This window comes from Myotis nattereri, assembly GCF_964212035.1.
Source record: "Myotis nattereri genome assembly, chromosome: 17".
NCBI classification, from domain to species: Eukaryota; Metazoa; Chordata; class Mammalia; order Chiroptera; family Vespertilionidae; genus Myotis; species Myotis nattereri.
The window spans coordinates 18,455,072-18,482,333 of NC_138092.1; the positions used below are offsets into that span (position 1 = coordinate 18,455,072).

The 27,262-nt window shown below is 36.7% G+C and overlaps 1 protein-coding gene across 1 annotated transcript in view; it reads left to right on the plus strand.

Moving 5' to 3' along the window:
* The window catches only part of PKHD1L1 (PKHD1 like 1), a 126,087-nt gene that overhangs the window by 91,452 nt on the left and 7,373 nt on the right, over nucleotides 1-27,262 (plus strand). The window contains exons 59-73 of the mRNA XM_081111550.1: nucleotides 1,269-1,442; nucleotides 5,795-5,898; nucleotides 6,821-6,950; nucleotides 7,701-7,822; nucleotides 9,375-9,465; nucleotides 12,215-12,363; nucleotides 12,445-12,567; nucleotides 13,343-13,454; nucleotides 13,535-13,660; nucleotides 14,158-14,323; nucleotides 16,214-16,446; nucleotides 16,643-16,810; nucleotides 18,923-19,080; nucleotides 21,448-21,583; nucleotides 24,815-25,159. Of these exons, the coding sequence (XP_080967676.1) occupies nucleotides 1,269-1,442; nucleotides 5,795-5,898; nucleotides 6,821-6,950; nucleotides 7,701-7,822; nucleotides 9,375-9,465; nucleotides 12,215-12,363; nucleotides 12,445-12,567; nucleotides 13,343-13,454; nucleotides 13,535-13,660; nucleotides 14,158-14,323; nucleotides 16,214-16,446; nucleotides 16,643-16,810; nucleotides 18,923-19,080; nucleotides 21,448-21,583; nucleotides 24,815-25,159 (2,337 nt within the window). The remainder of the gene's footprint in view (nucleotides 1-1,268; nucleotides 1,443-5,794; nucleotides 5,899-6,820; nucleotides 6,951-7,700; nucleotides 7,823-9,374; nucleotides 9,466-12,214; nucleotides 12,364-12,444; nucleotides 12,568-13,342; nucleotides 13,455-13,534; nucleotides 13,661-14,157; nucleotides 14,324-16,213; nucleotides 16,447-16,642; nucleotides 16,811-18,922; nucleotides 19,081-21,447; nucleotides 21,584-24,814; nucleotides 25,160-27,262) is intronic.

The following is a 27,262-nucleotide window of genomic DNA, read 5'->3' on the forward strand; positions in this document are numbered from 1 at the left end:
CTGGCTAGGAAGAGTCCCTGCTGTAGCCATTCTTTCATTTAGCAAACATACAGCAAAGATCTACTGCATTGCATTCTCTCATTCTGTGGGATAAGATGTCACTTTCTGTTTTAAGCAGGCTTCTAGGTGAGTCTTAGGCACACTAACATTTGAAAACCCTTGATCCGAGAGCATCTTTGCCCTGATTGGTTTCATTGACACATTCCTCAGTTGAAACTGCATTTAAACAAACTACACCCAAATGGTAAACTGTAATTCTCCAGGAAAGAAGGAATTCCTCAGAATCAACTGAAGACCAAATCTCAGCCTGTAGGGTCAGGGCCTTCCCAGCACCCACCCTTCCCCCATTTGACCTGCTGCCTTAGAATCCCGGATGTGGAAGCAGACAGAAGGATGTCAGAAAACCACTTAGATGCTCTGGTGCTCATGAGAACTCCAGCTGTAAAGCGGTGTGAGAGGCTGTGGATATGTGGCCTGCGTGAAAAAGAAACTTAAGAGAACATTTTAAAGCAGTATTTTAATAGAAGCATATATGTCTATCATTCTGTATCACATATTTTCCTCTAAATCAAAAAGAAGAGTTTTCGTTGAAGAACATTTTGATCGTAAAGCAAAAAGTTTTGGAAGTTTGACATTATATAGTCTTTGAGTTTTTCCTTTAAACTACCAAACATTTCTCTCTGTTTGAAATGTACCAGCCTGTCTTAAAGTTTTGATTAACATTTCCAAAAATGTAGAATGAAATTTAGGTTATGTTTTCTAGATCATTAAGATGCAAGTGTACACACTATGTTTGCTATACTACTAGTATTTACAAAGAATTGTGATTGATACAAAATATGCCCAGGAAATGTGGAACAAACCAAGGTTTGCAGTCAGGAAAGGTAATATTGCTGATTCTCCACACAGCCTTGGGCAAATTCTTTTACTTCTCTATCTTACTTCCTCATCTATTAGAATTTCAAGCAGCTTTTCAGCTTGCCTTACAACAGTGTATAAAGTGATTGCAAACTTCCTATGAAGCAATAACTTCGTTGCTGATTATAATCTTTTTATATAAAAGAAATACTTTTGATTACGTTTTGTTTTATTAAAAAGCTATCATTTCAGTCTGCCACCTATGTATGTTAAGTATAAAATGTTAATCAATTTACGCATTTGTGTTAACTTTTGGCATATTCGAAAGCTATGTAGCCAATGAACAGCAAATAAACTAATGAAGATGGGAATTTCTCAGCATTGGTAATGACCTAGCTGTCCTGTTGCAGGTGAAAGATACCAAGTTCCTGGAACACGTCAGAGCTACACCTTAGCAGCTGATGTTGGGATACTGAGCAGGAACATCAAAATACTTGGTGAAGACTATCCAGGTTGGTTCCAGGAATCATTTGGTGCACGTGTCCTGATCAGCTCATTCACTGAAAATATGATGACTTTTAAAGGTTGGTACAAATTCAGTTTCTTTTTCTAGATGAAATATAGCCCCGTCTTTTCTGTGTGTAGTCAGTTCTTCAGTAATTCTCGCGTCTTTATAGGATCTCCTGTGCTAAGAAACAAAATTCAACTGAGTACGTTTTAAAGATCTTACTGGTCTTATCTAATAAATCATGCATCAGGCAGCATCCAGTATAGCAAGTCAAATGGAGCTCTGAAGAGCCGTACATAAGGAAAGATTTTATAAACAGAAGGGAACAGGAACAAGGAAGTTATACTCAGTAAAAAAGCAAATTGGTTAGTGCAAGGCATGCATATAAGCATAACCAATGGACACAGATACTAGGGGGGTGAGGAAGGGGTTGGGGAGGCCGGGGGGAGGTCAGTAGGGGAAAAAGGAGATATATGTACTACTACTTGTAATATTTTAAACAATAAATAAATAAAGGTTACTTTCCCTGTAGGGGATGGCAAGGGTTTATCAGACACATTACCCCTGATGCTGATTGGGCCATTCCTGATTCACTGATTTAAGATTCCATTTCTGGAAGAGCCAGAACTGTAGTTAAGTTAAATTTCGGTTCAGTGTTGTGTGACTTAGCATAAGTGACTCCGCTTTGGGCCTGGTGTCTTGTTTTTGATACTTGGAAAAATAAAGCTTTGAGTGGGATTATATAGCCCTTCCCATACCAAATCCCCAACATTATTCCACTTATTTTACTTCAGACAGTAAGAATTATCAAATTAACAATGACCTTAGATAATAGCTTGTCCAGCTTCTCACCCAATCAAAAATCATTTTTTAACAAGCACAACAGATCTGTGATTTTCTAAGGAAAATTTCAAAACATACTAAAAATAGAGAAAATAGTGTAATGAATCCTATTACCAGCTACCACAGTTATCAACTTTCCCCAACCTTGTGTCATCTATATGCCCTCCCACACTATTTAAGCCACTGGATTATTTTGAAGCAGCCACATTTTTTTTTATTGAGATGTAATTAACATATAATATTGTATAAGTTTAAGGTGTACAGTGTGTTGATTTGATACACTTATATATTGCAATATGATTACCATCAGAGTGTTAACTAGCACCTCTATCACATCACATAATTATTCCTTTTTTTGTGTGCTGAGAACAATTAAGATCTAGTCTCTTAGTAACTTTGAAGTTTATAATATAGTACTAGATGGGGTCTCTTGACTTGGCCTGCAGGGATAGAGCCAAAACCAGCTCTCCGACATCCCCCAAGTGGTCCCGAATTGTGAGAGGGTACAGGCCAGGTTGAGGGACCCCCCACCTGAACACGAACCTGTGCACTGGGCCTCTAGTATGTATATAAGATCTTTGATTAATCTCTTCCCACCCTCCCTTCTTCCCCCTTCCCTCTGAGATTCATCAGACTATTCCATGTTTTCAGGCCTGTGGTTTTTGCTCTGGCGTTGAGCATCTGACCCCTGGTGGTCAGTGCACGTCATGCGTGTCATAGCTACCGGTCAACTGGTTGCTTAGGCTTTTATATATATAGATTGTCTATAATCGCTATGCTGTCCGTTAGATCTCTAGGACTTATCTTCTAGTTGTAAGCTTATGTCCTTAACCATCTCCCCCACTTTCCCCCCACCTCAGCTCCTGGTAACCACAATTCTACTCTGTTTTTACAAGTTCAGCTTTTTTTTAGATTCCACATGTAAGTGATACTATATAGTATTTGTATTTCTCTGTCTGACTTATTTCACTGTAATGCCTTCAAGATACATCCACATTGTTGCAATTGGAGAGTTCCCGCTTTTTCGTAGCTGAATAATATTCTGTTGTTTACATATAGCTCATCTTCCTTGCCCTATTTATCTGTTGATGGACACTCAGGTTGTTTTCTTATTTTCACTATTGTGAATGAAGCAGCCACATATTATTTAATCTACAAACATTTCAGAATATAACTCTACGACTTTTTAAAAAATATCTGTAGGTATCAGACTTAAAAATGATAATAGTTCCTTATCATCAAGTGATCGTTCAAATTCTTCCAGTTTATTCATCATTTTCCTTCCTTCCTTCCTTCCTTTTTCCCTTCTCTTTCCTATCTTTCCCATCCCTTCCTTTTCTTCCCTTTCCTCCTTCCTTTGTGCTCCCTTTATTCAAATCAGGATCCTAAATAAGATCCATGTTGCAATTGGTTATGAATCTTAAATGTCTCTGATTCATTTCTTTTTTCCTTGCATTTTATTGATAAAAGGAAATGGGTCACTTGTCCTACAGTGTTTCCAACATTCTGGGATTTAGGGATTGCATTCCTAGAATTTTAGTTGTTTCTGTCTCACTTATATTTTCTATGCATGTGTAGGTTAGAACTAGAAAACTGATCAGATACAGATTCAGTTTTTATGCAAGAACTCTTCATAGTTGATGGTATAATTTTTCATTTGTAGGCACATAATGTATAACTGTTTCTCCTTTTGAGATATTAGCAGCCATTCATGATCATTGCCTGGATTAAACCACTGAGGTTTAAAATGGTGATATTTTAATTATACTGTTCCCTCCTCATTTATAATCTAGAATACCTCTATAAAGAGAAGCTCCTCCAAACAATTATTTGACTACCTTGAGGGACAGTTTATAAAGGAAATATAAGAAAAATGCTTGATTCTTTCCCCTTGTTAATTCCAAAGGTGACAAGGAGTTTTTATTTGTTTTGTTTGTTTGTTTGTTTTCAATATGAATTTTTTTCTTTATTAATTAAGGTATTACATATGTGTCCTTATCTCCCCTCCCTCCTGACCCCCCGACTCATGCCCTCACCCCCCTGGTGTCTGTGTCCATTGGTTAGGCTTACATGCATGCATACCAGTCCTTTGGTTGATCTCTCCCCCTTACCCCTACTCTCCCCTACCTTCCCTCTGAGGTTTGATGGTCTGATCAATGTTTCTCTGTCTCTGGATCTGTTTTTGTTCATCAGTTTATGTTGTTCATTATATTCCACAAATGAGTGAGATCATGTGATATTTATCTTTCTCTGACTGGCTTATTTTGCTGTTTTGTTTTTTATTAGTGGCATGATACAAGATTTCAGGCATTGGGCTAAGCATTTGCACATATTACCTGATTTAATACCCATCATACTATGGCATAAATATTGACCCCCCTTTTAATTTTTTTATTTTGCAGTTACAGGTATACAGCACAGTACAGGCATTTATATAACTTACTAAGTGATTCACCTAAGAAGTCTAGTACTCACCTGACATCGTACATAGTTATTACAATGTTGTCCTTCTTTTAAAGATAAAGATAAAGAAATAGATGATTGGAGGGGTAAATTGTTGCAGTATTCTATGTCTGTCTCACTGAAAGTCCCAAGATGGGCCCTATTCCCATGACAACCTTTCCTTGCTGCTATTGTTTTGTGATGTAAATAAAGAAAACACAGCAATGGCTTTGTAGGCCCACAGGGTCTGTGATAACCATTTCTTCTCTGTCTTTATTATATTAATCTTATGTTCCCCACTATACCAGTTTTTTTCCTTCTAGTGCAAAATAACTCCTCTCTAATGCATTTTATTAAATACCAGTTTTGAAGCAAGGACTATATTTTACCGGTTTCTTACCAGCCATGGATCTCTGTGCCTCAGATTTTTTCCATAAAAGATAGGAGTAATAAAAGTTCCTAACTCATAGGATGTTGTATGAGAATGAAACCACCCACTGCCAGCCGTTAGGACAGCTTTGGCACAGGGCAATCCCTCATGGACTGTTTTTGCTGTTATTACTAATCTATGAAATTGGCTTTTGTCAGCTCAGTGGTACTTACAAAACTGATGAGCAGATAGTTGGCAGTGCATATTCTAGAGAGGTTATGTAAAGATAATGCCTGTAAAGGCTCTTTAGAACATCAAAATGGAAATGTCACGTGAATTATATATCATGCCTTATGTCATGTATTCTCAACAGAGACAATATCACCACCAAGGGGTGAAGTTGGTCCTTGAGGGATAAAAATACCCTTAGTTATCACAATGGTTTGTAGTCCCCCAACGGGCCACCATACATTAACAGATACATAGTATATCTGTGTTATTAAAACTTCATGGGGAGGGGAAGCTATTAGGAAAAAATGCCTAAGAAGGCTCGCGGGGGGGGGGGGGGGGGGGGGGAGGGCGGAGATAGTGAAAAAAAAAAGTTCAGAAATACTGCCTCATTTAGATCAAAGGAGCAATGAAAAACTAATGAGATTTCCATGAAAGAGTTGAAAACAAGTTTGTAATGGGGAAAATTACAGCTTTTGTAGATTTTAAAAAATGTTTTATATTTTTTTCAAGAAAAAATGAATTTAACTGCTCCCTTCCCACAGGAAATGCAAGGATAAGTGATGTGGAATTTTATCACAGTGGCCAGGAAGGCTTCAGGGACAGCACGGACCCACGGTATGCTGTCACGTTTCTTAACCTAGGACAGGTTTGTACTTTATGTTGAATTTTTGCATATATCCAAAGTAAAACATTTTGATTTTGATTTGATTTTCATTTATCTTTACTAAATAGCCATAGCTTATGATTACTAAGACTATGATATAATATAATACAACTTTCTTAGATGTATTCCCCATTAACTGTTTTAGACTCATGGTAGCATTTCATTCCACCCATTTCATGCATTTATTTAGGGTAAGATAAATAAAAATAGAAAAAGGAGCAGAGAAGGTGAAAGGATTGACCATCTATAATGGTACCTAACACCTTCACTTTATTTTGAAATAGCCAAACATATTTCCAGTTTCTATTAAACAAAGTGAGTATTGCTTAAATTTTTCAAATGAAAAATACCTATGTCTGTATATCCATGTCTCTGTCAAAGTGGGAAAATAAATATTCTATGAGGGCTGGTGATTTAAGGAAAATGAGAGCTTATTTCTTATGGAAATAAAAAGTAATCTTGTAGGTTTGAAATTGAAACCCCTAATCTACTCATTGACTGGTTCCAATAGACAGTTGAGTCATAACCCCTGGCCTAGAATGTCAAATTTTGAAGAAAAAGAAAATCCATGTTAATCATATAGTAAACTATTTTGAAAAAATAAATTTTAGTACCTTAGCATTTTATAGGTAATGATAGAAATATAAATGCATAGCAAAGTGAGAATTTTTTACCTGCATTTAAAGTAAGCATACTTTATTTTTTGCTTTATTTAATCATAATATATGTGGACATTTCCCAGGATTAAAAGACCTGCTAGGAAATCATCTCTTTTTATGGAATATAAATTGAGTATTTTTATTTACCAAGGTGTGTTTCCTGAAAATCACCTACTTCGAATTTTTCCTTTAAATATATTTTCATTTTATTTTTTAAATATTCACTGAATCCTAATGTTTTATAGATTCAAGAACGGGGCTCATCTTACATTCGAGGCTGTGCTTTTCACCATGGCTTTTCCCCAGCAATCGGTGTGTTTGGGACAGATGGATTGGACATAGATGATAACATCATTCACTTTACAGTGGGGGAAGGTAAGAGAATAAAATTTTGGTCCAAATAACTTATCTTTCTGAGACAGTCTTATCTGTAAGCTCTAGGGCCATGCTGTCCAGCTGATCTTTCTTCGAGAATGGAAATGGTTGATAGCTGGGCTATTATGGTAATTTCTAGAGCACATGTGGCCATTGAGCACTTGAAATGTGACTAGTGTGACTAAGGAACTGGATTTTTAATTTTAATTGTACTTAATTTAACCATACTTACTTTACATGTAAGTAGTCACATGTGGCTATGGATACCATGGTGGATAGTAGAGCTCAAGAAGAATTATTTACCAAGCCCCAATCTTATGAGAGTTATCTAATACCAATAGTTTAAATTACTATGACTTTTAAAATACTCCTCAGATGTCCATCAAAAAGCTTATTCACTAGTAAGGGTTATTTAATAAAAATTATATTTGATTTTAGGGGGTTATTCTTTCTTGAATGTCATTAAAGAATATAATGCAAACTTTTTAAAAATGTACATAATTATTTATGTGTTTGTTAAATCCTGAGGTGGAGCCTGTGAACCCACATATTTAACAAGCACCCAGAAGATCCTAATTCAGGTAGTCTATTAAAGAGGTAGAGTTTCACTGTCAGAGTTCAGAGGGCTCAATTTAAAATCTAAGGGATTCAATTATCAGGCTTAAACTAGAAAACTAATTTTCCCCATTGACACCCCCCATAATACTTATTACAAATTTACATGTATTGGGGGGATTTATTTTTTTCCAGGCATAAGAATATGGGGGGATGCCAACAGAGTCCGAGGAAACTTGGTTGCACTTTCGGTTTGGCCGGGAACCTATCAGAACAGAAAAGATTTCAGTTCAACTCTCTGGCATGCAGCAATTGAGGTAATGCCAACAAACTTATAATTATACACAATTACAACTTCCTTATTGAGGATTATAATTTCTGTAGAAATTATAAATCTCAAGATATTATCGAAAACTCTTTCTTCCTTAAAGATTGGTGAATTAGTAAAATGAACTAATTAAAGGACTGAATGAACTTTCTTAAAAGATAATGTGAGCTCCAACAGCCATTGGATTTTTCTTTATGTTGATGCTCACTGGTTTAAATAGTTCTCTTATTTATTGCTTCTCTAACATTAATTATTGCTCTCAGGTTATAGTACAGGGTCTCTGTGCTGCTAACTGACTGAGTGCCTTGCACAGATCTCTACTTGACTCTGGATTTAGTTTCCTTCCAAATGGAAAATTATAATAACAGCCTAAGAATCTCTGCAACCCTTTTCTCATCTATGGTTTTTTTATTCTATATGCAAGGTTATTTACTCTAATCTAACATTACTATTGGAACCTTCTTGATTCCCATGAAATTTCTTCCATTACTATCAGGCTTTATTTAGATGCAGAATGATATTACAAATGAAAATAGTACAGAGAAAGGATCTAGAGGAAATATGGCTTCCTCTTGTTTTTATTTTAGTCACCTAAGCCATAGGAACAAAAAAAAATTATAAAAAGCTCTCTTTGAAAGATGGGATGAGGATTGGGCTTTGATTTTGTGTAACTGTTAATATCATCTTACAGTAAAATGTGAAATCTGGAACTTAGCATATATTTATGAGGTAATAATGTTCTCTTTCATCTATTTATAAATTTTTGAATGTAATAAAATGTTAATTCCTATTCTTTAAAGTTATCTGTATCTTTTTAAATAAAAGGTACTTACTTTTATGAATACCATTTGACTATTTTATCATAATCTTTAAAAATAGGGTGTTTATTGTGCTTTAAATAATCGAGGTTTTAAATGTTTTGCTGACACTATAGACAAGAACTAGACCTTCTGTACTTTATACTTTTCATTTTCTACCACTTTGACTTGGCTCATAAAATTGCTTAGTCATTACTTAATACTCGTGCTACCCAGTTTTTTAGTATAGCAGATTTTATTTAAAGTATTGAATGCCCCTATTGAATCTTATAGTCCATTGTAATTGCCTTGGTTGTCTTGTTTTAAATAAGTCAAAGTGGTAACAGAATATAACCAAAAAGAATGACAAAGTATTTGTAACCTTGCTATAATACTGGAATTTAGCCTATAGCTTATAAATATTGAACCACATCCAGTGGATTTTGTTACTGAAATGAAAAATAATCCCTTTAATACATTTTCCTAAGAAGTCTAAGGTATAAAAAATAATAAATAATCTCTTCAATGTACTTTTCTGAGAAGTCTAGTGATGGTTTTATACCAAGAACCCAGGGTAATATCAATACTTCATTTGTGATGTAAGTTTCAATGGAGTGAATACTGAATTAAATTTTCCCCCTGAAAATGTAGTCATAATTAGATATCCTGTGTGTTGCCTACTGGCTCTCGTTGCCTAATTGTGGAAGAGCCTGACCCAAAGCATTTTCTTTGTCATTATACTAGATAAATAGAGGGACCAATACAGTCTTACAGAATAATGTCGTGGCTGGATTTGGAAGGGCGGGATACCGCATTGACGGGGAACCTTGCTCAAGTAAGTCTTTTGACCGAGTGTCACTAAAACTAGGAAATAACTTGTCCCAATTCATTAAAAAGAAACAATTTTGTCAGTTCAATATGTGATATATCCTCTCCCTGGGCACTAAAAGGACTCAACAAGACAAAATATTTCAAGATACCCTTGGGTCTAAAGAAAAAATGGATAGGCTTTTAAAGACAACTATTTTCCATGTTTATGATCCCAAACCTCTAACAGCAATTTCAGTTCCTGATTTGGCTGGTATTGGAACAATGAGTACCTCATCCCACTTTCATAAAACGAAATGTAGAGATAGATGCTATAGGGGTGTGCCACTATTTCATGCTTCTGCTTTATAAAGGAATAAATGCTCACTGTTTCTGTGTTAAAACTTGCAAGCATGAAAGGCAAAGGACATGAACACACAGTTCTCAGATATATTCCCATCAGATGAGCAAAAGTCAAGAACTAACTGAACAACTGCTCTCTAGAAGAGGCTGTAGGGAAACTGGAACATTTACACGTTGCTGCTTGAAGGACAAAACTATGTAACCCACAGAGGGAATCTGGCAATAGCTACCACAGTGATAAAGGCATTTACCTTTGGTCAGTGTTTCTACTCTGGTAATATAACTAACAGTTGCCTCTGTAAGAAAAAACATTTGTAAACAAGGCTATTCATCACAGTGTTTTGTGTACTAGCAGAAACCTGAAAGCTACCTGTGTCCAATAACTGTGGGCTCTTAAACAAAGCCCAACATTGAACACCAGGCCCCTCTCAAAGAATAAAAAAGATACATACCACGTATTGATATGGGGATGCTAAAGTGATAAAAATAAAATTTCAGAACAGTATACATGATACTGTTTGTGTATATGTTTTGTGGGGGAAAGGGAAGAAAATAAGAACATATGTGTTATGTGTGTTTCCATAAAGAAACACAAAGTGTGAAAACAGAGACATAGAAATTGAGTGGGAACAGGATCACTGGTGACTTATTATTGTCTAACTATTTATAACCTCTTGATTTTTCAACTAAGTAAAAGAATCATCAGATCCAAAAAGTGAAAGAAATAATAGAACTTAAGGCTTTGTCTCCTAAGAAACTTACTTAGTTAAAGGTAATGGGATTTTTCCACTGAAAAATTTATATTCCTTCTACAGTTTTTTTCTCAGCATAGTTATTTTCAAGATTCTTTAAATCAGCATTTTTTGTATAAATTCAAAACTTATTGGGCTTATGCTAATTTTATTCTTGTGCAAGATACATTTTGAAGGGATAAACCTACTTATTTTTGATATATGCTCTTATTAAATATTTTAGTTCCCAATAGCTTTAAGTAGCTTTTCTTTGACTTAAAATGTAAATATATGCAATTTCTCTATAACTTCTTTGAAGTGTTGTGTGGTTTCTTGAAAATCAAAACATGACCTGTGAATATGAATATGTACTAATATGTGATATCATGTCATGAATTTTTTACTGACTATATTGATATTCCTAAATAATTGAGAGTGTCTATAGGCGTTTTTAGATTTCAAGCATTGAAACATGAAACATCACAGAGGAATTCAGAGTTTAAGTTCCTGGAATGGGACATCCACCTATCAAATTCATCTCCCAGACAATGAGCAGCTAGGATGCTGGGAAGGAAGGAGCCATGTTTGCCCACGAGTTACCTTGTGTGGAAACAACAAAGAGACATGCAAACAGCTTCTTATTGAAGAAAAAAAATAGAACCCTGGGAAACCATCATCAAAATGTCCATCTCAAAGGACTAGGAAAAATGGAAAAGCAATAGAAGATAAGATGAAGTCAGATCCTTGGGGACTAAGTATAATTTAGGGGTGGCCCTGCTCTTTATAGGAAATCTTCAAATTTATGCATGGTGAGGAAGGGGTTATTAAGGTTACTGATCTGATTTGGAGGTACATAAAATTTTCATTAAAATCTACATCAATTATTCTGTATATTAATTATGAATATAGTTTCCATTTATTGAGGCTATTTCATTTCATTTTGAAACAACCCTGACAGAGACTTGATTATATATATAGAAACTAAAGTCCAACGAGGTTGAATAACTTTGCAAACATCATGATTGGATTAATTCAACAAATATTTAATGAATAGCTACCTCTGCATTACCTTCTAAGCTCCAGGAATATGGCGGTCAGTGAGCTTCTGTCATGAAGCTTATATTATAGAAAGAGAGAAGATGGATGTCATAATAAAGTCAAATAAGTCATAATATCAAGTGAAGAAAGTTCTAATTGCTATGCAAAGTGACTGAGGTGCTACTTTGGATCAGGTGGTCAGAGAAAGTCTTCTAAAGAAGTAATATGTAACTTGAAAATGGGATGACCAATACAAAGGTCGGCAGGGGAAGCGTTTTACAGACAGCCAGTGGTGCCATTGTTTCAAGTTCAGCCTTTTTCAACCCAACTGCATGCTCTTTCTAATGAAATTCGTGTTCAGTTTTATCAGATACAATAAGTTAAGGGTGCTAACGCTAAACCAAACTTTTGCAAATGAGCATACAATTATTCTAAATAACAGTAAAGGGACAATTTAGATGAGAATAAACACCAAATAGAGTAAATCATAAATGACTGAACCATGAAAATATTTGTTCATCTTGTTAAAATTTACGTCAAAATTATATATTGAATTTTTAAAAGAATTTGAACTTTGACACTGCTTACAAAACTATATGACATGATTTATAATCTTAATTATCTCATTTTGTGTTTCCATCCAAGGTCTGTCTAACCCCCTGGACAAGTGGTCTGACAATGAGGCCCATGGGGGTTTATATGGCATCTATATGAATCAGGACGGTCTTCCTGGGTGTTCTCTCATACAGGGATTTACCATTTGGATGTGCTGGGATTATGGAATTTATTTTCAGGTAAGTTGATAGAAGATCATGACTGTTTGTTTTCTTTTATGATTGTGTTTTGTACTATGTAAACTATAAATTGTATTACAGACCACAGAGAGCGTGTATATACATAATGTGACCCTGGTTGACAATGGAATGGCCATTTCTTCAATGATTTATATGCCAGCTGCCATATCTCACCAAATTTCCAATAAAACAGTGCAAATTAAGGTAAGACATGAATACAGCCACATGAGAAGAGTCAACTTATTGGAGGATTAATATAAATAACCTCCTTGACTTCTACCCCAGCTAGCCCAAACCTCCCACCTTTGCTCTCATTAACTTTTCCTAGGAAGCTTTGTATACTTCCCTTTGCTCCCCAGTTCCTTCACCTCTTCTTCTTTTTTTTTTATCCTCACCTGAGGATATTTTTCCATTGGTTTTTTAGAGAGAAGGAAAGACAGAAATATCAATGTAAGAGAAACACATTGATTGGTTGCCTCCTGCAGTTGGTGGGGGGAGGAGCCTGCAACTGAGGTATGGTCCCTTGACTGGAATTGAACCTGAGACCCTTCAGTCCACAGGCCCACGCTCTATTCACTGAGCCAAACCGGCCAGGGCCCCTCACCTCTTCTTGATTATCACCTGCTAACTTTGCCCCATTTAGTTACATTTTCATTCCTTCTATGAATTTTTTCCTGAAGCAGCTTAGGTAGCTTAAGTCACTCCCTCCTCTTCTTGTTCCTATTGTGTCCTGGACATAATGTATATCTAGAAACAGAACATGTCATTATATATAATTGTCTACATATCCATCTTCCCTTTGCCGCTTTGAGTCATTCCACTCTGGGAGGAAATCACACCTTTTTCATCTGGGTTTAATGATCCGTTTCTGAAATGTATAAATTGTATTTTGCAACAGTGCAATTCAGTATTACCAATTATTGTGTTTTCTCTTAGCAGTAGCTATTATTAAAGCTGTATTGTTTGATTTTTTTCACAGAGCTCATTAATTGTTGGAAGTAGCCCTGAATTCAATTGCTCTGATCACCTAACAAATGATGATCCCAATATTGACCTTTCTGCTGCCCATCGGAGTTCTAGACCTCCATCAGGTAGAAAATTAGGAATTTTAATTTTGGTGTTCATATGAGTGCACTTTCAAATTTCATCAACTGCCTTCTTTTTATGAAAGGAGGGAGGAGCGGGATTTGCTGGCCCACCTTTGCTTCAGCACATAACATGGCACCTCGGAAGCCTCACGCGGGGATCATGAGTTACAACGCCATCAGGGGCCTTTTGGAAGTTTCAGGCAAGTATAGTGCTTGACACATCTCAGTTAAGTGCTATAAAGAGTACATAGAGTATAACTAATAATGTTTCATTGTTAGTAAAAAAAAATGATTTAAATGAATGTGTATATGAATCTGCTCAATATGACAAGAAAGTAAATCAGAGTCCATTTCAAGAATGGAGTAATGGGGCTGATTGAGCTAGGCTTATTAACATGCTAAAACTCACAAGGTGAGCCCTAACATGCAAGCACTTTTCAGATCTGCTAGTACCATAATTGTCCTTGCCCCATTGGCCAAAACAAGTTACATGGCCAAGAGCGAGAAATATGGAAATGACTACTCAGTGGTTTGATACAGGGAGACAACCATCTACCACATATGGTGGTGGATTAATCTTCCACATAAGGTAAGACCTTCATGTTCAAGGTAGAATTAAATTATGTGTCTGCTGGAATGTATATGAAATGCAACTGTACCACTTCCTCTATAGAAAGTAATTATTTTTCTATTATTTACATCTCAGGTTCAACATTTGTTGGATTCAAGAATGTTTGTTCAGGTGAAACTAATGTGATATTCATTACTAACCCTTTAAATGAGGATTTACAGCATCCAATCCATGTGAAGAACATACAGCTGGTTGACACTATTGAAAAAGCAAAAATATTTATACATAGGCCTGATATAAGGTAAAATATATGAAAACCCAGTTTTCTTCCTCTCTTCATAGTTCTCCATTGCCTTTTCCCCTGCCATAGAGCTGGGAAAGTTGCTATGTTAAAATAACTGGTGTGGTTTTTTTTTTTATCAGCATTATGAAAATTAAGACTAATGCATCTGTGTTTTCAGTTAAGTTGAATATATGTATATTCTCTTATACTGTTTTTTCCATGCATTATATTTATTTCATTGATTTTTTAGAGAGAGGGAAAACGGGGAGAGAGAGAGAACATCAATTTGTTGTTCCACTTATTTTATGCATTCATTGGTTGCTTCTTGTATGTGCCCTAATCAGAGATTAAACCCACAACCTTGGTGTATTGGGATGATGCTCTAACCAACTGACCTACCCGGCCAGGGCTCCAGGCATTGTGAATATAACACTATCATTAAACATAAGAGGCAGAAATGCGGTTAGAAGTGTGCTATACATAAGTATCTCTCCATTTGGAGTGAGAGACATTTCTAACATTTCTTTTAATTTTCATTAACTTTTTTGTTTCCCGTTGCTCTCCAAGTGTCTTATCTGATGCACTCGAACATTTTGTTGGAAATTAAATGTCTGTCCTTATCATCACTGTGGCTGAGAGTATGTGGGAACTTAGAACAGTGATTTTTCAGTCGCAAAGGTCAGGTGGTATCAGAATATTTGTAGAAGCTGAGCCACCTCCATTCTAAGTCTTAAAAGAATATAGTCAATAACTGCTACTGTTCATAAGAGGTGCAGACTAACTAGGAATTTAGGTGTAAGGCAGCAGTGGAGGTAAGACATTTTCTATTAGAGATCTTTGTCCATTTTCAGCATAAGGAAAAGACAAGGAAAAATGCTGTCAGACATCTCTTCAGAGAAATGCAATGTTTCATAAATAGTTTGACTTCATCTGATTTGTTTTGATGGTAGCCCCGCAGCTTTTCTCTATGGCTGCTCTCCTTCCCTGTGAGAGGATTCCCTCAATAACTAACTTGAACAAAAGTCCCCATCTCAGCCTGTTCCTTTGGAAGCTGAAATCAGACAGAGCCCCAAGCTGTAGTATTAGTGCCACTAGGCAGCTACCCACGGACTTGTGTACCAAACAACGTATAGTACATTGCAAATGGAGCAGCTTTTTTTATTATAACCAATTAACAATCCATACTCCAGGTGGCCCAAGACGAAAGCAGAATACCATCCGTGGTTGAACTGCATTGTGAGTTGTTAGTATTTCATCTCTTACAGTTTGGGTGTGTACAGCTAAAATGCGCAGCATAAAAACCATAATTCAAGTACATCTGTTTGCATTTTCATAGGCAAAAGTCTATGAGAATAAATACTAAATCTGCAGTTTGTGATGATTCTAAGAGCTTAAGATAAGAAGGTGAAGGGGACTGAATTTTTACCAAGTACCTAGATGATTTCATAGTAAGCATATAATACTTTTATAATATTTAAAGACCCATTAAAAAAAAAGAGAAGGAAAGGAAAAAATAATACTTTCCTGCCAACACAGGATTTTTTTATGTCCTGAACAGTAGAGTAATGTTAGTATATCATGAGCTATTCACAAATATGAAATTTATTATTCAAGAAAATATGAAACAACAAAATGGAATTCTAATGTTATATCCCACAGGTATAACTTGTCCTTTTGAAATGTTAATGAATTCATAATAGACCAACTCAACACAATGGAAAACAGATATCACTACAATGCACATTACATATGCTACTGGGTCCTACTTTAAATCCTGTCTGAAAAGATAAGATTCAATCAATCAAATTTTTTTGGATACTCTCTTATCAAACACTCAAGTCTACTCAAATGCTCCCTAAAAATAGGGAGGAACACTGAGTATTCATACATTTGACCTTTTCTCCACAGGAAGGTGAATCCGTCTGATTGTGTAGACATGGTTTGTGATGCCAAAAGAAAATCTTTTCTCCGAGATTTGGATGGCTCCTTTCTGGGGAATTCTGGTTCAGTGATACCTCAATCAGAATATGAATGGAATGGAAATAGCCAATTTGGAATTGGAGACTACAGAATTCCAAAGGTTATGCTCACATTCCCAAATGGAAGTAGAATTCCTGTCACTGAGAAAGCACCTTATAAAGGTTTGTTGGATATATATTCTGTTAGTTCTCAGACTTGTGAAACAAGATATTATCTTTTCTTTTTAATGGCTGATGTACTCAACCAATAATGTATTTTCTACTTAGTAATGTTACATAACAAGAAAAAGATAGTATGTGGATGCTTTTGCAAAGAGATTTCTTTTCATTGCTAAAACGTATATACCTATGTTTCTAGGAATTATTAGAGATTCAACCTGTAGGTACATTCCAGAATGGCAGAGCTATCGGTGCTTTGGGATGGAATATGCAATGATGGTCATTGAAAGCCTGGATTCTGACACAGAAACTCGGAGACTCTCACCTGTGGCTATAGTGAGCAGTGGTTATGTAGATCTCATTAATGGTAGGTGTTCAATGTCAACAAAATAGGATTACACAAAGCATTCACTATTTAGTGCATGCATAGAGACATCTCATAAATTATTATCACATAAAACTAGCAAACATCTGTGCCTCCCATTTGTAAGAAAGATCTGTGTATAAGAGAGATACTTGACTCTTCAGCAGTTTCCCGTATTAGAAAGCCAGAGCAGTGATTCAAAATTGAGCACTAGAAGAAGAAAGAGAGGAAAGTTATTTGTTGAGTGATCTTCATACTTATAACTTCATAAATATTTTTAAGAAAAAGTTGGCCTGAGTGTCTCCAAAATGACAATTTGCCTCTCATAAATTAAAAAAATGATAATGAAACTGAACAACCAATGGGTCCGGGCTGCCTGTCACTACTTGAGCCAATTAAGCAGAGACAAGGTTGAATTATATATGAGTGTTTATTCTAATACTGCCAGCAGTATGGGAGAGCAGCAGGTCATCCATGAAAATCTGCTCTACCCCTCCCCATAAGCCAGCTGCTTATATTGGGTAGGACAAAGATTACACGGGGAAGTAGGAATTACAGGTCTGGGAAAGTGGGCAAGGTTACAGGTTACAGGCATTGCAGGCTGGGTGAGGGTTGCAAAGGGCAGGAGCCTCTGGGACTAGATTGTTTCAACAGCAAGGTCGTTAATCTTTCCATGATGACAGGCAGTTCTTAGAAAAGGAGAATGGACTACATTCTAAGGTTAACTCCCATGTCCCAGGGTGTACAACTCTCAGCCAGGTTAGAATGTGCTTTCTCTAATCAGAACAGAACAATCCTAGTTAACAGAGCATGACTAATATTTCTTACAACTATAGCTAGTCCCCACTATTCTATTTCTGCCCCTAACAATAATATATTATTTGGAATACTTGAGAACAAATATCCTCAGCCTACTCATTTTTTATTTTCATGAATCCTTAGAAGACTTAATCTTGAAATGATGTGTTTTGTTTTCATTACTGAAATGAAATTTGAGATACACTGGACTAGGTGGCTTTTGTCACTCTAAATTTTTCATTTTATATGTAGAAATTTCTTTCTGTTTGTTTAAAACCCCACAAAGAAGATTTATTTAAAGGTAGGATTTATATTTTGGGTGCTAAGGGAAAGTTTATGTTCTGCTTGAGTTGCAGACGTTTATATTGATTTAAAATCTGATTGAAGTCAGTTATATAAATATTTATGATAAGTTCAAGTAAGCCAGGAAATTGAGTAATGCTAATGAATAAATACATGAAGAAAATTCATCATTCCATACTTCACTCAATGTTTATCCCAGCCACTGTAAAACTGAAGTGAAATAGAGAAGTTGGCTACAAAAGTCATGGTATACCTGTTCTAGAAAGGTCTAGATTCAGGTAGAGAAGCATCCACTGTCTTTTGGCTTTCTAGAGAGTTTCTTAGAGTGTCATTTCTCAGATTGCTTCAGTTCATTAATGATGTTGATCTTCCAATACTACCTATAATCACACTCTTTAACAAAAATATATTAAAATAACTGTGGAGGACAAAGACAATAAAAAACATACTTAAGAGTTTGTTGAATTTACAAATTAACTGATGAACAAATGAGTATAAGAAAGAGTTAATGAATCAATGGTTCAGACATAGAAGTATATCTGTTTCTAGGTACAGCACATTTTTAACAACTTAACTCTGTTACAGCATATTTCTCAGCAGAGTCTGAGAAAGTTGGTTCCCCACCCAAACTCACATTTGATAGGTAGGAGAAAGGATGAAGCATTTTCTTCCTTACCATGTGGCCTGAGCTTAAATATGATTATTAAAGTAGAGAACCATGCAAATCTAGTATTTCTTCATTGACTTTCTAGTACAAATCCTCAATACATTAGTTTGCCCGTCTTAACTTGGGCAGTGTAAGATTATGGTAAGTGAGAGGAGTTGCTTCCCTGCCTTCCTATTTAAGCCAAGGAGTGAAAAATAGCTTAGATCTCTGGATAGAAGGGTAGAAGGATAAAAAATGTAAAAGTTGAACTTCATCACTGCCATTTATTTTTAGTGCAATTACTTGTCACACGTTGCACTAATGACATTCATCATAGGAAACATGAATTTCACTTTCTGTGGATTTAGGCCCACAGGATCATGGTTGGTGTGCCGGATACTCCTGCCAGAGAAGACTGTCCCTGTTTCACAGCATTGTGGCTCTGAACAAATCTTATGAAGTTTACTTCACTGGCACTAGTCCTCAGAATCTTCGACTGATGTTGCTTAACGTGAAGCACGACAAGGTAAGGCAAGATGGAAATAATTGCTTAAGAGTTATTGGTGTTAATTACTTGCTTATATTTCTATCTGCTAAGGACTTTTTCTCCTCCCCTGTTCTCTGGAACATCGTCAGCCATAGCTTCTTTTCAAGGATCATCAGGGTACGACCAAGAATACTGTTAGCCCAGATAGTTTCATCAGCCTGAGAGCACATAAGAATACCAAACACCTTGCCCCCACATGCACTTGATTCATATATGAGGCATGACACTGGGGCCTATGATTTGTGTGATTAGGAAGGAAACCTGAATTTTTACATAAAAAATAGTGCACATCCAAAATGGTCACTGGAATTACATATTTATTCTTCCATGCTGTTATTATTTATATGTGTCAAAAATAAACCTTTGGACTTTAGGATCAAAGCACATTATCTAAAATGTCATCATTAATGTCAGATCTTTCCTATAAACAATTCAGCTGAGGTGATTAAACTTATATATACTATGTCAGTGGGAAAGAGTTTGAGGTTAAGCAGTAGTCTCATAATTTAGATTTTTTTCTAAGAGTATGAGACGTGAACCTCTAAGAGTATTAGGAATGTGAAGAAAGGATACTGATGAGATGAAGCAGAGAGAGGAGTAATGAAAGGAGACACCCACCCCTTCTCAGGTGACAGCAATCACAGTTTTTTGGTTGCTCAAGATAAAACCTGGAATCTATTCTTGATTCTTCTCTTTCTCTCACATTCCTCATCCAGTTCATCTGCAAAACCAGTTGTCTCCTCTCCCTAATCTCTAGAATCTGAGCACTTCTCACCATCTCCACTGCTACCATCCAATTTGAGCCCACATTATCTCTTCCTTGGATGAAGGCGATTGCCTCCCAACTCCTCCTCCTGCTCTATCTTTGCCCCTCTTCTGTCTATTCTCACCTCAGTAACCACGAGGGACTCTCAAAATGTAAGCCAGTTAGATCATTCCTCTGCCCCAAACCCTACAATAATTTCCCTATTGGTCTTTGCCCAAGAGTCAGAGTCCTCACAGGGGCTTACAAAACCGTATGAGAATCTCCCCCTTAGCTCCTCCCCTTCTTATTTTACTCCTCCAGCCACACTGGGCTTCCTTGCTGTCCTCAACACACCAGACATGCTACCACCAGGGCCTGTGTTCAGATGTTAAGTCTGCCTCCAACATTCTACCCCAGGTGGCTAACTCCCCCATCTCCTCAACTCCCATTCGCTCCATAAGCCTACCCTGATTACCCTTCCTCTAGGCTCTACCCGTTACTTACACTCTGATCTACATAGCACTTATCACTTTCTAACCTGTTTGATACTTTGCTTTTTATTATTTCTATTAATTATTCTCTGTCTCCTCAATCTACAATGTAAACTTAAATAAGGCAGGGACTTTTGAGCGCTCCTAGAATAATGCCTGGCTCAGATAGACACTCAATTTTTGAATAAAAAAGAGAATATTTTTAGTTAGGAATGAAACTACGAAGTGTTGTGACAGTGAATATTCTGAGCCTCTGTAGACAATTCAAAAGAATTTTCCTTCCTGTCCTGCAAAAGCCAGTCTTCTTTCTTTATGATTACATTTGACAGCATGAGATTTGGGGAATATAAACATGGAAAATGAACAAAATTGAATCAAAGAGGAGAGTCGCTTGGACTGGTTTTTATTAGTCTTTTCTAATTTTTAATCTTCACTGGGGGATATTTTTCCATTGATTTTTAGAGAGTTGAGGGAGAGGGAGATACAGAGAGTGAGAAAGGTCAATGTGAGAGAGACACATTGATTGGTTGCCTCCACACATGCCCCAACCAGGGCCTGGCATATAGCCTGCAACGAAGGTATGTGCCCTTGACCAAAATCAAACCAGGGACCCTTCAGTCTGTGGACTGACATTCTATCCACTGAGCCAAATAGGTTGGGGCTAATTTCTATTAGTCTTACTACCATGTGTGTCTCGGAAATAAGCATTTTTTTTCAACATTAAGTAGCTAATTTTGTGTGATTACATTACACAGAGTACTAAATTCCCCATTTCCTCTGCCCCTGGAGTTGAAAGTGTGTATTGGACTCTGTTAGCTTTTAAAGAGGCCCTTTCTTTAATTTGGAGATTCTCCTCAAATAATTTCTTTCTTCTATTACACTTTTCTACTGAGAATTATCAATTAAGTTGTAACATCTCTATGAATGGTTGAATGTAAGTCCCTTTAATAATTTTAGCTCAATATTTATTCTAAGTCCATAAAATTTAGTTTTAATTTTTTTGCAGAAAGTAGATATAGTTCAAGGACATTTATTTTTTTAAGTGCTAATACTCTAAATATTTTGTTTCATTGTTCCTTTAAGATGTAAAAATGTATTCACTTTTAACAGGCTGTTCGGGTAGGAATTTTTTTCTCCACACTGCAGCGTTTGGATGTCTATGTGAACAATGCATTGGTCTGCCCCAAAGATACAGTATGGAGCCCCCAACAGAAACACTGTGAATTTAATAGACATCTACACACAGGTATTTACTCAGAAAAATACAGTACACATTATATATATATATATATATGTGTGTGTGTGTGTGTGTATATATACACATATATATGTATATATATGTATATATATATATTTAATTACATGTAAAATTCTTTGTTGATATTTTATTAATATCTTTAGTTCCTTCGCCATTGATGAGTGCAAGATAAAATAGTTTTTAGCCACCAAATACTAAGAAGTGTTTATTTATAACATGTATGTCCTAAAAGATAAGTCCTGATGGAAGTCTTAGCTATCTGCAACATGCAGATATTAATTTTTTGGTGTATGATGGACATTCCTTAGCCCCCTAAGAACATTTACATTCTGCACATTCAGTTTAGTTATTCCTATGTACAGATGAAAACTTGGTTAGAATTTTTATCCTATCTCTGCTTTACTTCTAGTTCACAGATTTAAAAACCTAAATTAATTTACAATATTGCCAAGAAAATTAGTATAACATCAACCTAAACACCATGTAGTATATATAATAAACTAAACTGCACTTAAATGAAATATATGGAGAGGCTAAACTTAACCCATTTAACCAACATTTGCAAAACCAGGATTTATCTCTGTTCACTGAAGTCTTTTTGTTAATCCGATACCAATAAAGTCAATACATTCCATTCCACATGTGCTAATTTATTATCATTTTTATATGTGCCCTGTAATCTTTGCTAACAATCACATAAATGTCTGCTTTGGATCATAATATAAGCTGACGTGAGAGTATGAATGGACAACCATATTCATTACCGTCTATGGAGCAAGTCCTATTTCTACTAGTTATATGAATAACTAATGTTTCTAGAGACATCACTATGTGCCAGGCACTACATGCTTTCTGTATGATAACATATTGTTACTCTGTCCTAATAATAACCCTATGAAGTAGGCACAGATGAGTAAACTGAGACACAAGGAGGTAAAGTAATTTGCCAAGGTCTCTGTCTTAGCTCAAGCTGCCTAACAAAATACCATAAACCTGTTGGCTTAAAAAATGTTATTTTATCACAGTTCTGGATGCTGCCGGTACTAGGTCAAGGTGCCAGTATGATCAGGTTGGGGACAGCTTTCTTCCTGGCCTGCAGATGGCCTCCTCCTCACTGTCCTCACAGGCAGGGAGAGAATGTGTGAAAGCATGCAAGCTGTTATCTCTTCTTATAAGGGCACTGATCCATTGTGAGGTCCCCACCCACATGACCTCATCCAACCCGAATTACCTCTCAAAGGCCACATCTCCAAATACCTTCACACTGGGGGTTAGGGATCCAACACATGAACCTGTGGGGGGAGGGGGACACAACTCAGTCCATAACAATATCACAGCCAGTAAGGGCAGAGCAAGGACTCACAGACTAGCTCTAGAACCTGTGCACTTAAATTATGCTCTCTTACCTCCTTATAGGCTAAGGAAGCCAGTGTTATCATTTTTACCTAGAAATCATTATATATATGTACAGCTTAATTTTTATAAATTTTAACAGTTTTTTCAAACTATACTTTTTGTACCAAGTATCTATTGTTCAAGTCAGGAAAGTGGAAAATATCCCAACAGGCAGAATTTAATATAAGGAATTGGTTATATAGATGCTGAAGGGCTAAGAAACAACCACTGCCCTCTTATGGATCTCCCCATACCTCTCCCCCCTTCCCCACCTTCCCACCCCGGCACTGACATTGCTTTTAAATGAACATTTTGCTTTGGCACTTGGAATGTAAAATAATCTCCCCGTATTATGAACCTGTACATATTTTTTTGAAGACATGAGGTAGTTACCTAGGATAAATGGTATATGTAACAGTAGCTTGATTATAATACAAAAGCACATACTTCAGATTCACAGAATGTTTAAACCAAATTGCATCTAGAATTTATCCTAGTAGGTATTAAATAATATATAGTAACAATGAAATGGCTCCTTAGTGCCATTGTTATGAATGTCTAGTACTTTCATAAGAAATACCCTCTTCTTTATAACATTTTCATTTCTTTTTCTTAGTAAGTCTCACTATGAAATGTGGTAAAAATCTGCACCTCTTATGGCAGTACTATTATACAATTCAACCTTTGCCAGGGCTTAATACATTTTAGTAGATATATTACCTCTTAAACATTATTACTATTGACACTGTGCCATAAAATAGTATATACAGGGGTTGGCAAAAGTGGGTTTACAATTGTTTGCATGGAATATAATACAATAATTAATAAATAATAAGAAGAAACTGTTTTGTGTACTCACAACTGTAAACCTACTTTTTCACACCCCTGTATGTTCATTCATTTTTAATGTATATAATAATCCCAATCACTTTTACAAAATTTGCTTCCCTAGTAGAATTTGTTTTGCATTAACCAAATATTTGCCAGGCTGAAATGTAAACCTATTTCACATAAAATCCTTCTGGGATGTTTTTGTTTTTTTAAAAAAATATATTTTATTGATTTTTTACAGAGAGGAAGGGAGAGGAATAGAGAGTTAGAAACATCGATGACAGAGAAACATCGATCAGCTGCCTCCTGCACACCCCCTACTGGGGATGTGCCTGCAACCAAGGTACATGCCCTTGACCAGAATCGAACCTGGGACCCTTCAGTCAGCAGGCTGACGCTCTTATCCACTGAGCCAAATCAGTCAGGGCCTTCTGGGATGTTTTTATGTCTATTTGTGTTACATAATATTTTTCTTGGTAAAAATAGAAGCACTGAATTACAAATGTTCCTCAAGATTTGGTATATAGCACTGCAAAAACTAGATGGCTACTAAACTTAAATTTACATTTTTTAAATTATCAAATGCCTTTGGTCAAGGCTTTAAAATTCTGGACATGTAAATAGTGTTATAATACAAGGTCCTGGGTTCATAATTAGATTTTATTTCTCATTTATACTGTGTCTGTAGTATTTTTTAAAGTAAATTTAATGAACCAATGATTATTGTTTTCTAAATTAATTGTTTTTAATAAAATTTTAAAACTTTTAAAAAAATTTTACATATAATGATTAAAATTAGTATTATTTAAAAGATTGACTTTAATTTTGCTTGTTAGTTCTATATGTGTTTTTAAGATGCATACTTTCTTATGAAAGAATGATAATGGTGAATTTTTGGAATTTCATAAATTTAAACAAATATTAAATATTACATGGTAATTGTGATCATATGAATATGCATAACCATGCTGTTTTGACTTTTTTCCTTCATAGAGCAATTCCTTCCTAACCTGAATTCCACTGTCCTTGGTGAAAACTACTTTGATAGAACCTACCAGATGCTTTACCTTTTGGTTAAAGGAACCATGCCTGTTGAAATCCACACCACCGCAGTCATATTTGTTTCTTTCCAAGTACCTGCTGTAACAGAAGAGGACTTTTATAGCTCTCATAATCTAGTTAGAAATCTTGCCTTGTTCCTAAAGATACCAAGTGACAAAATCCGTATCAGCAAAGTAATAGGAGGGGAGAGTGTGCGCAAGAAGAGATCCATGGGACTCACGGTTCAACTGGAGATTGGAGATCCGCCCCCTCAGTTCATAACCAATGACACCGCAGGTACGAGTAGTTGACCTTTGAGATAGAGCAATGCAGTTACCAAATCCACACCCACAAGTAACCTTATCAAGGCCTGGTAAGCATGACCTCAGGAAATCCCACCAACCCTACATCCTGAACCCTGTGAGGGCCTAGAGACCCCTTTTCCTGCCCTACTCCTGTAATCCCAACCTATTTTGGAATGATGAAAGAATTTCAGCCTCTATTTTATTATTGTAGCAATTAACAAATTCAACCAAAGGATTTCACCTAATATAAAAGATCTGAGAAGTGACCTAAAGAAGTGGCCTCACAGCTGAGAGATTAAACATGAAAATAGGGGGGTGGGAACGTTCAAGGCTGAGGAGTAGTTGCTGAGAGTTTGATGCTTTAGAAGAATTGGGAAGGTCCAATAGGTCTGCAGTGGAAGGAGGCCGGAAAGGCGAGCTGCTGGAGATGAGGTTGAGCAGTAGGTGCGAGATAGTGGGAAACCAAAAGGAGCTCTCCTGTTCACAAGCTGAAGAAGGACTGTGGGTATGTTCTCCTAAGGAAAGAGTAGTGGAGTGGTGAAATAGATTTCTATAGCAAAGTCACAGATTGACCCAACAAGTGCAAATATGCAAGCATAGGTTCTATCTTTATTCCTATGCTTCTCTAATCAGCCTCACCAACCATCAGCCCTTTCTCTGTTCCTCACCAGCCATCACCCCTTTGGCCGTCCCTCACTCTCCAGACCCTCATTTTCTAGGTATCAGATAAAAATAAGCTCAACTGTCCCGAAACAGGTGTCTTTGCTGCTTTAAATTATTTCCTTAGAGTGACTCCTTTTGGGTATCTGGGTGGGTACATGTTCTGTCTTCAGGTGTTCCTCCTCTCCATCTGTTCAGTCTGTTAAAGTTGGCATTTGAATCCCAAGGGGGCCTTCATGACCTCAGGCCCTCACGCTGCCCTCTGGACTTAACAGTCTTTGCTACAAGATGGTCTTCTCTGCTCTGCACAAGCCTCTCTAGAGGCCACTGAACCTTCCTGGCCTCCTGCTGCTAATCCCCAGGGGCTAATTCCCAACCTGCTATTGTTTTATGGGTAAACCTGTGTAGTGGGTGAAGATCTCACCTTCTGCCACTAGGGGTCATCACTCATTTCCCCAGCAGGTTTGTTTTGACTCTACATGAGCCACATTGCCATTCTGGAATTCCACCAGTTAGGCCAGCAAGAGGTTCTTCCCTTGTGGGGATAAGCCTGTGGAAAGGCTTGCATGAGTAGAGGGAGATGCTCATCAACTCTCTTTGTTGAAGAAAACTGGAAGCACAGGCTTGAATTATAACCAGTTCTCTCATGATGTTCTCTGCCCTGTCATAGGTTACTTCCCTTCAAAAACCCTATAATCCCTGTGTTGACAGGGTCATAGCTTTGGACCCAAGAGAGTCTGTTAATTTAACCTAGGAGTTGTAGTGGGCCCATGGTTCATATACAGATTGTTCACCGACTCTTAGAAATCCTGGTTAGCCCTTACATGTATTGGGGTCCAATATTTAGCATACTAGCCACTCAAATCCAAAGAAACTATGACGTATTTTCTTTTTTAAAAAAAATATATTTTATTGATTTTTTTACAGAGAGGAAGGGCAGGTGGTAATAGTAGTGTATGGGCATGAAGCGCCCTCGTACTGCTACCGTTAGGTCACATGAACCCGCCTGCCTGGGAGGCTGTCTTGGAGAAGAATACACAGAGGAAGTGGGGGGATGGGGGGGATCTATAGATTGAGCATTTGTCCAGAAGAGTCTGAGTCAACCACAAGAGACCTTTTAAATTGACAGGAACTAAAATTCCCTAAGACTGTGATTTTCAAATGTAAGACCTGCTGGCCTAGGACATAGCCTCCTGCCCGAGTCTTAATGGAGGAAACTCAGTGGTCAGAATCCTCCAGGCAGGACTCTGGATATGGAAGATGCTGGATGTCTAGGAACAAGGGGTTGGCGAGGCCCACAGTACACCAAAACGTTATCTCGGTGACAGTTGTTTTTTAAAAGATCAAATACATTGGAGTGTATAGAATGGAGTGGAAGGGGGAGAGAATAGATACAAGAACGCCAGTTTAAAGCTCTTCTAGTGAGTCCACTGAT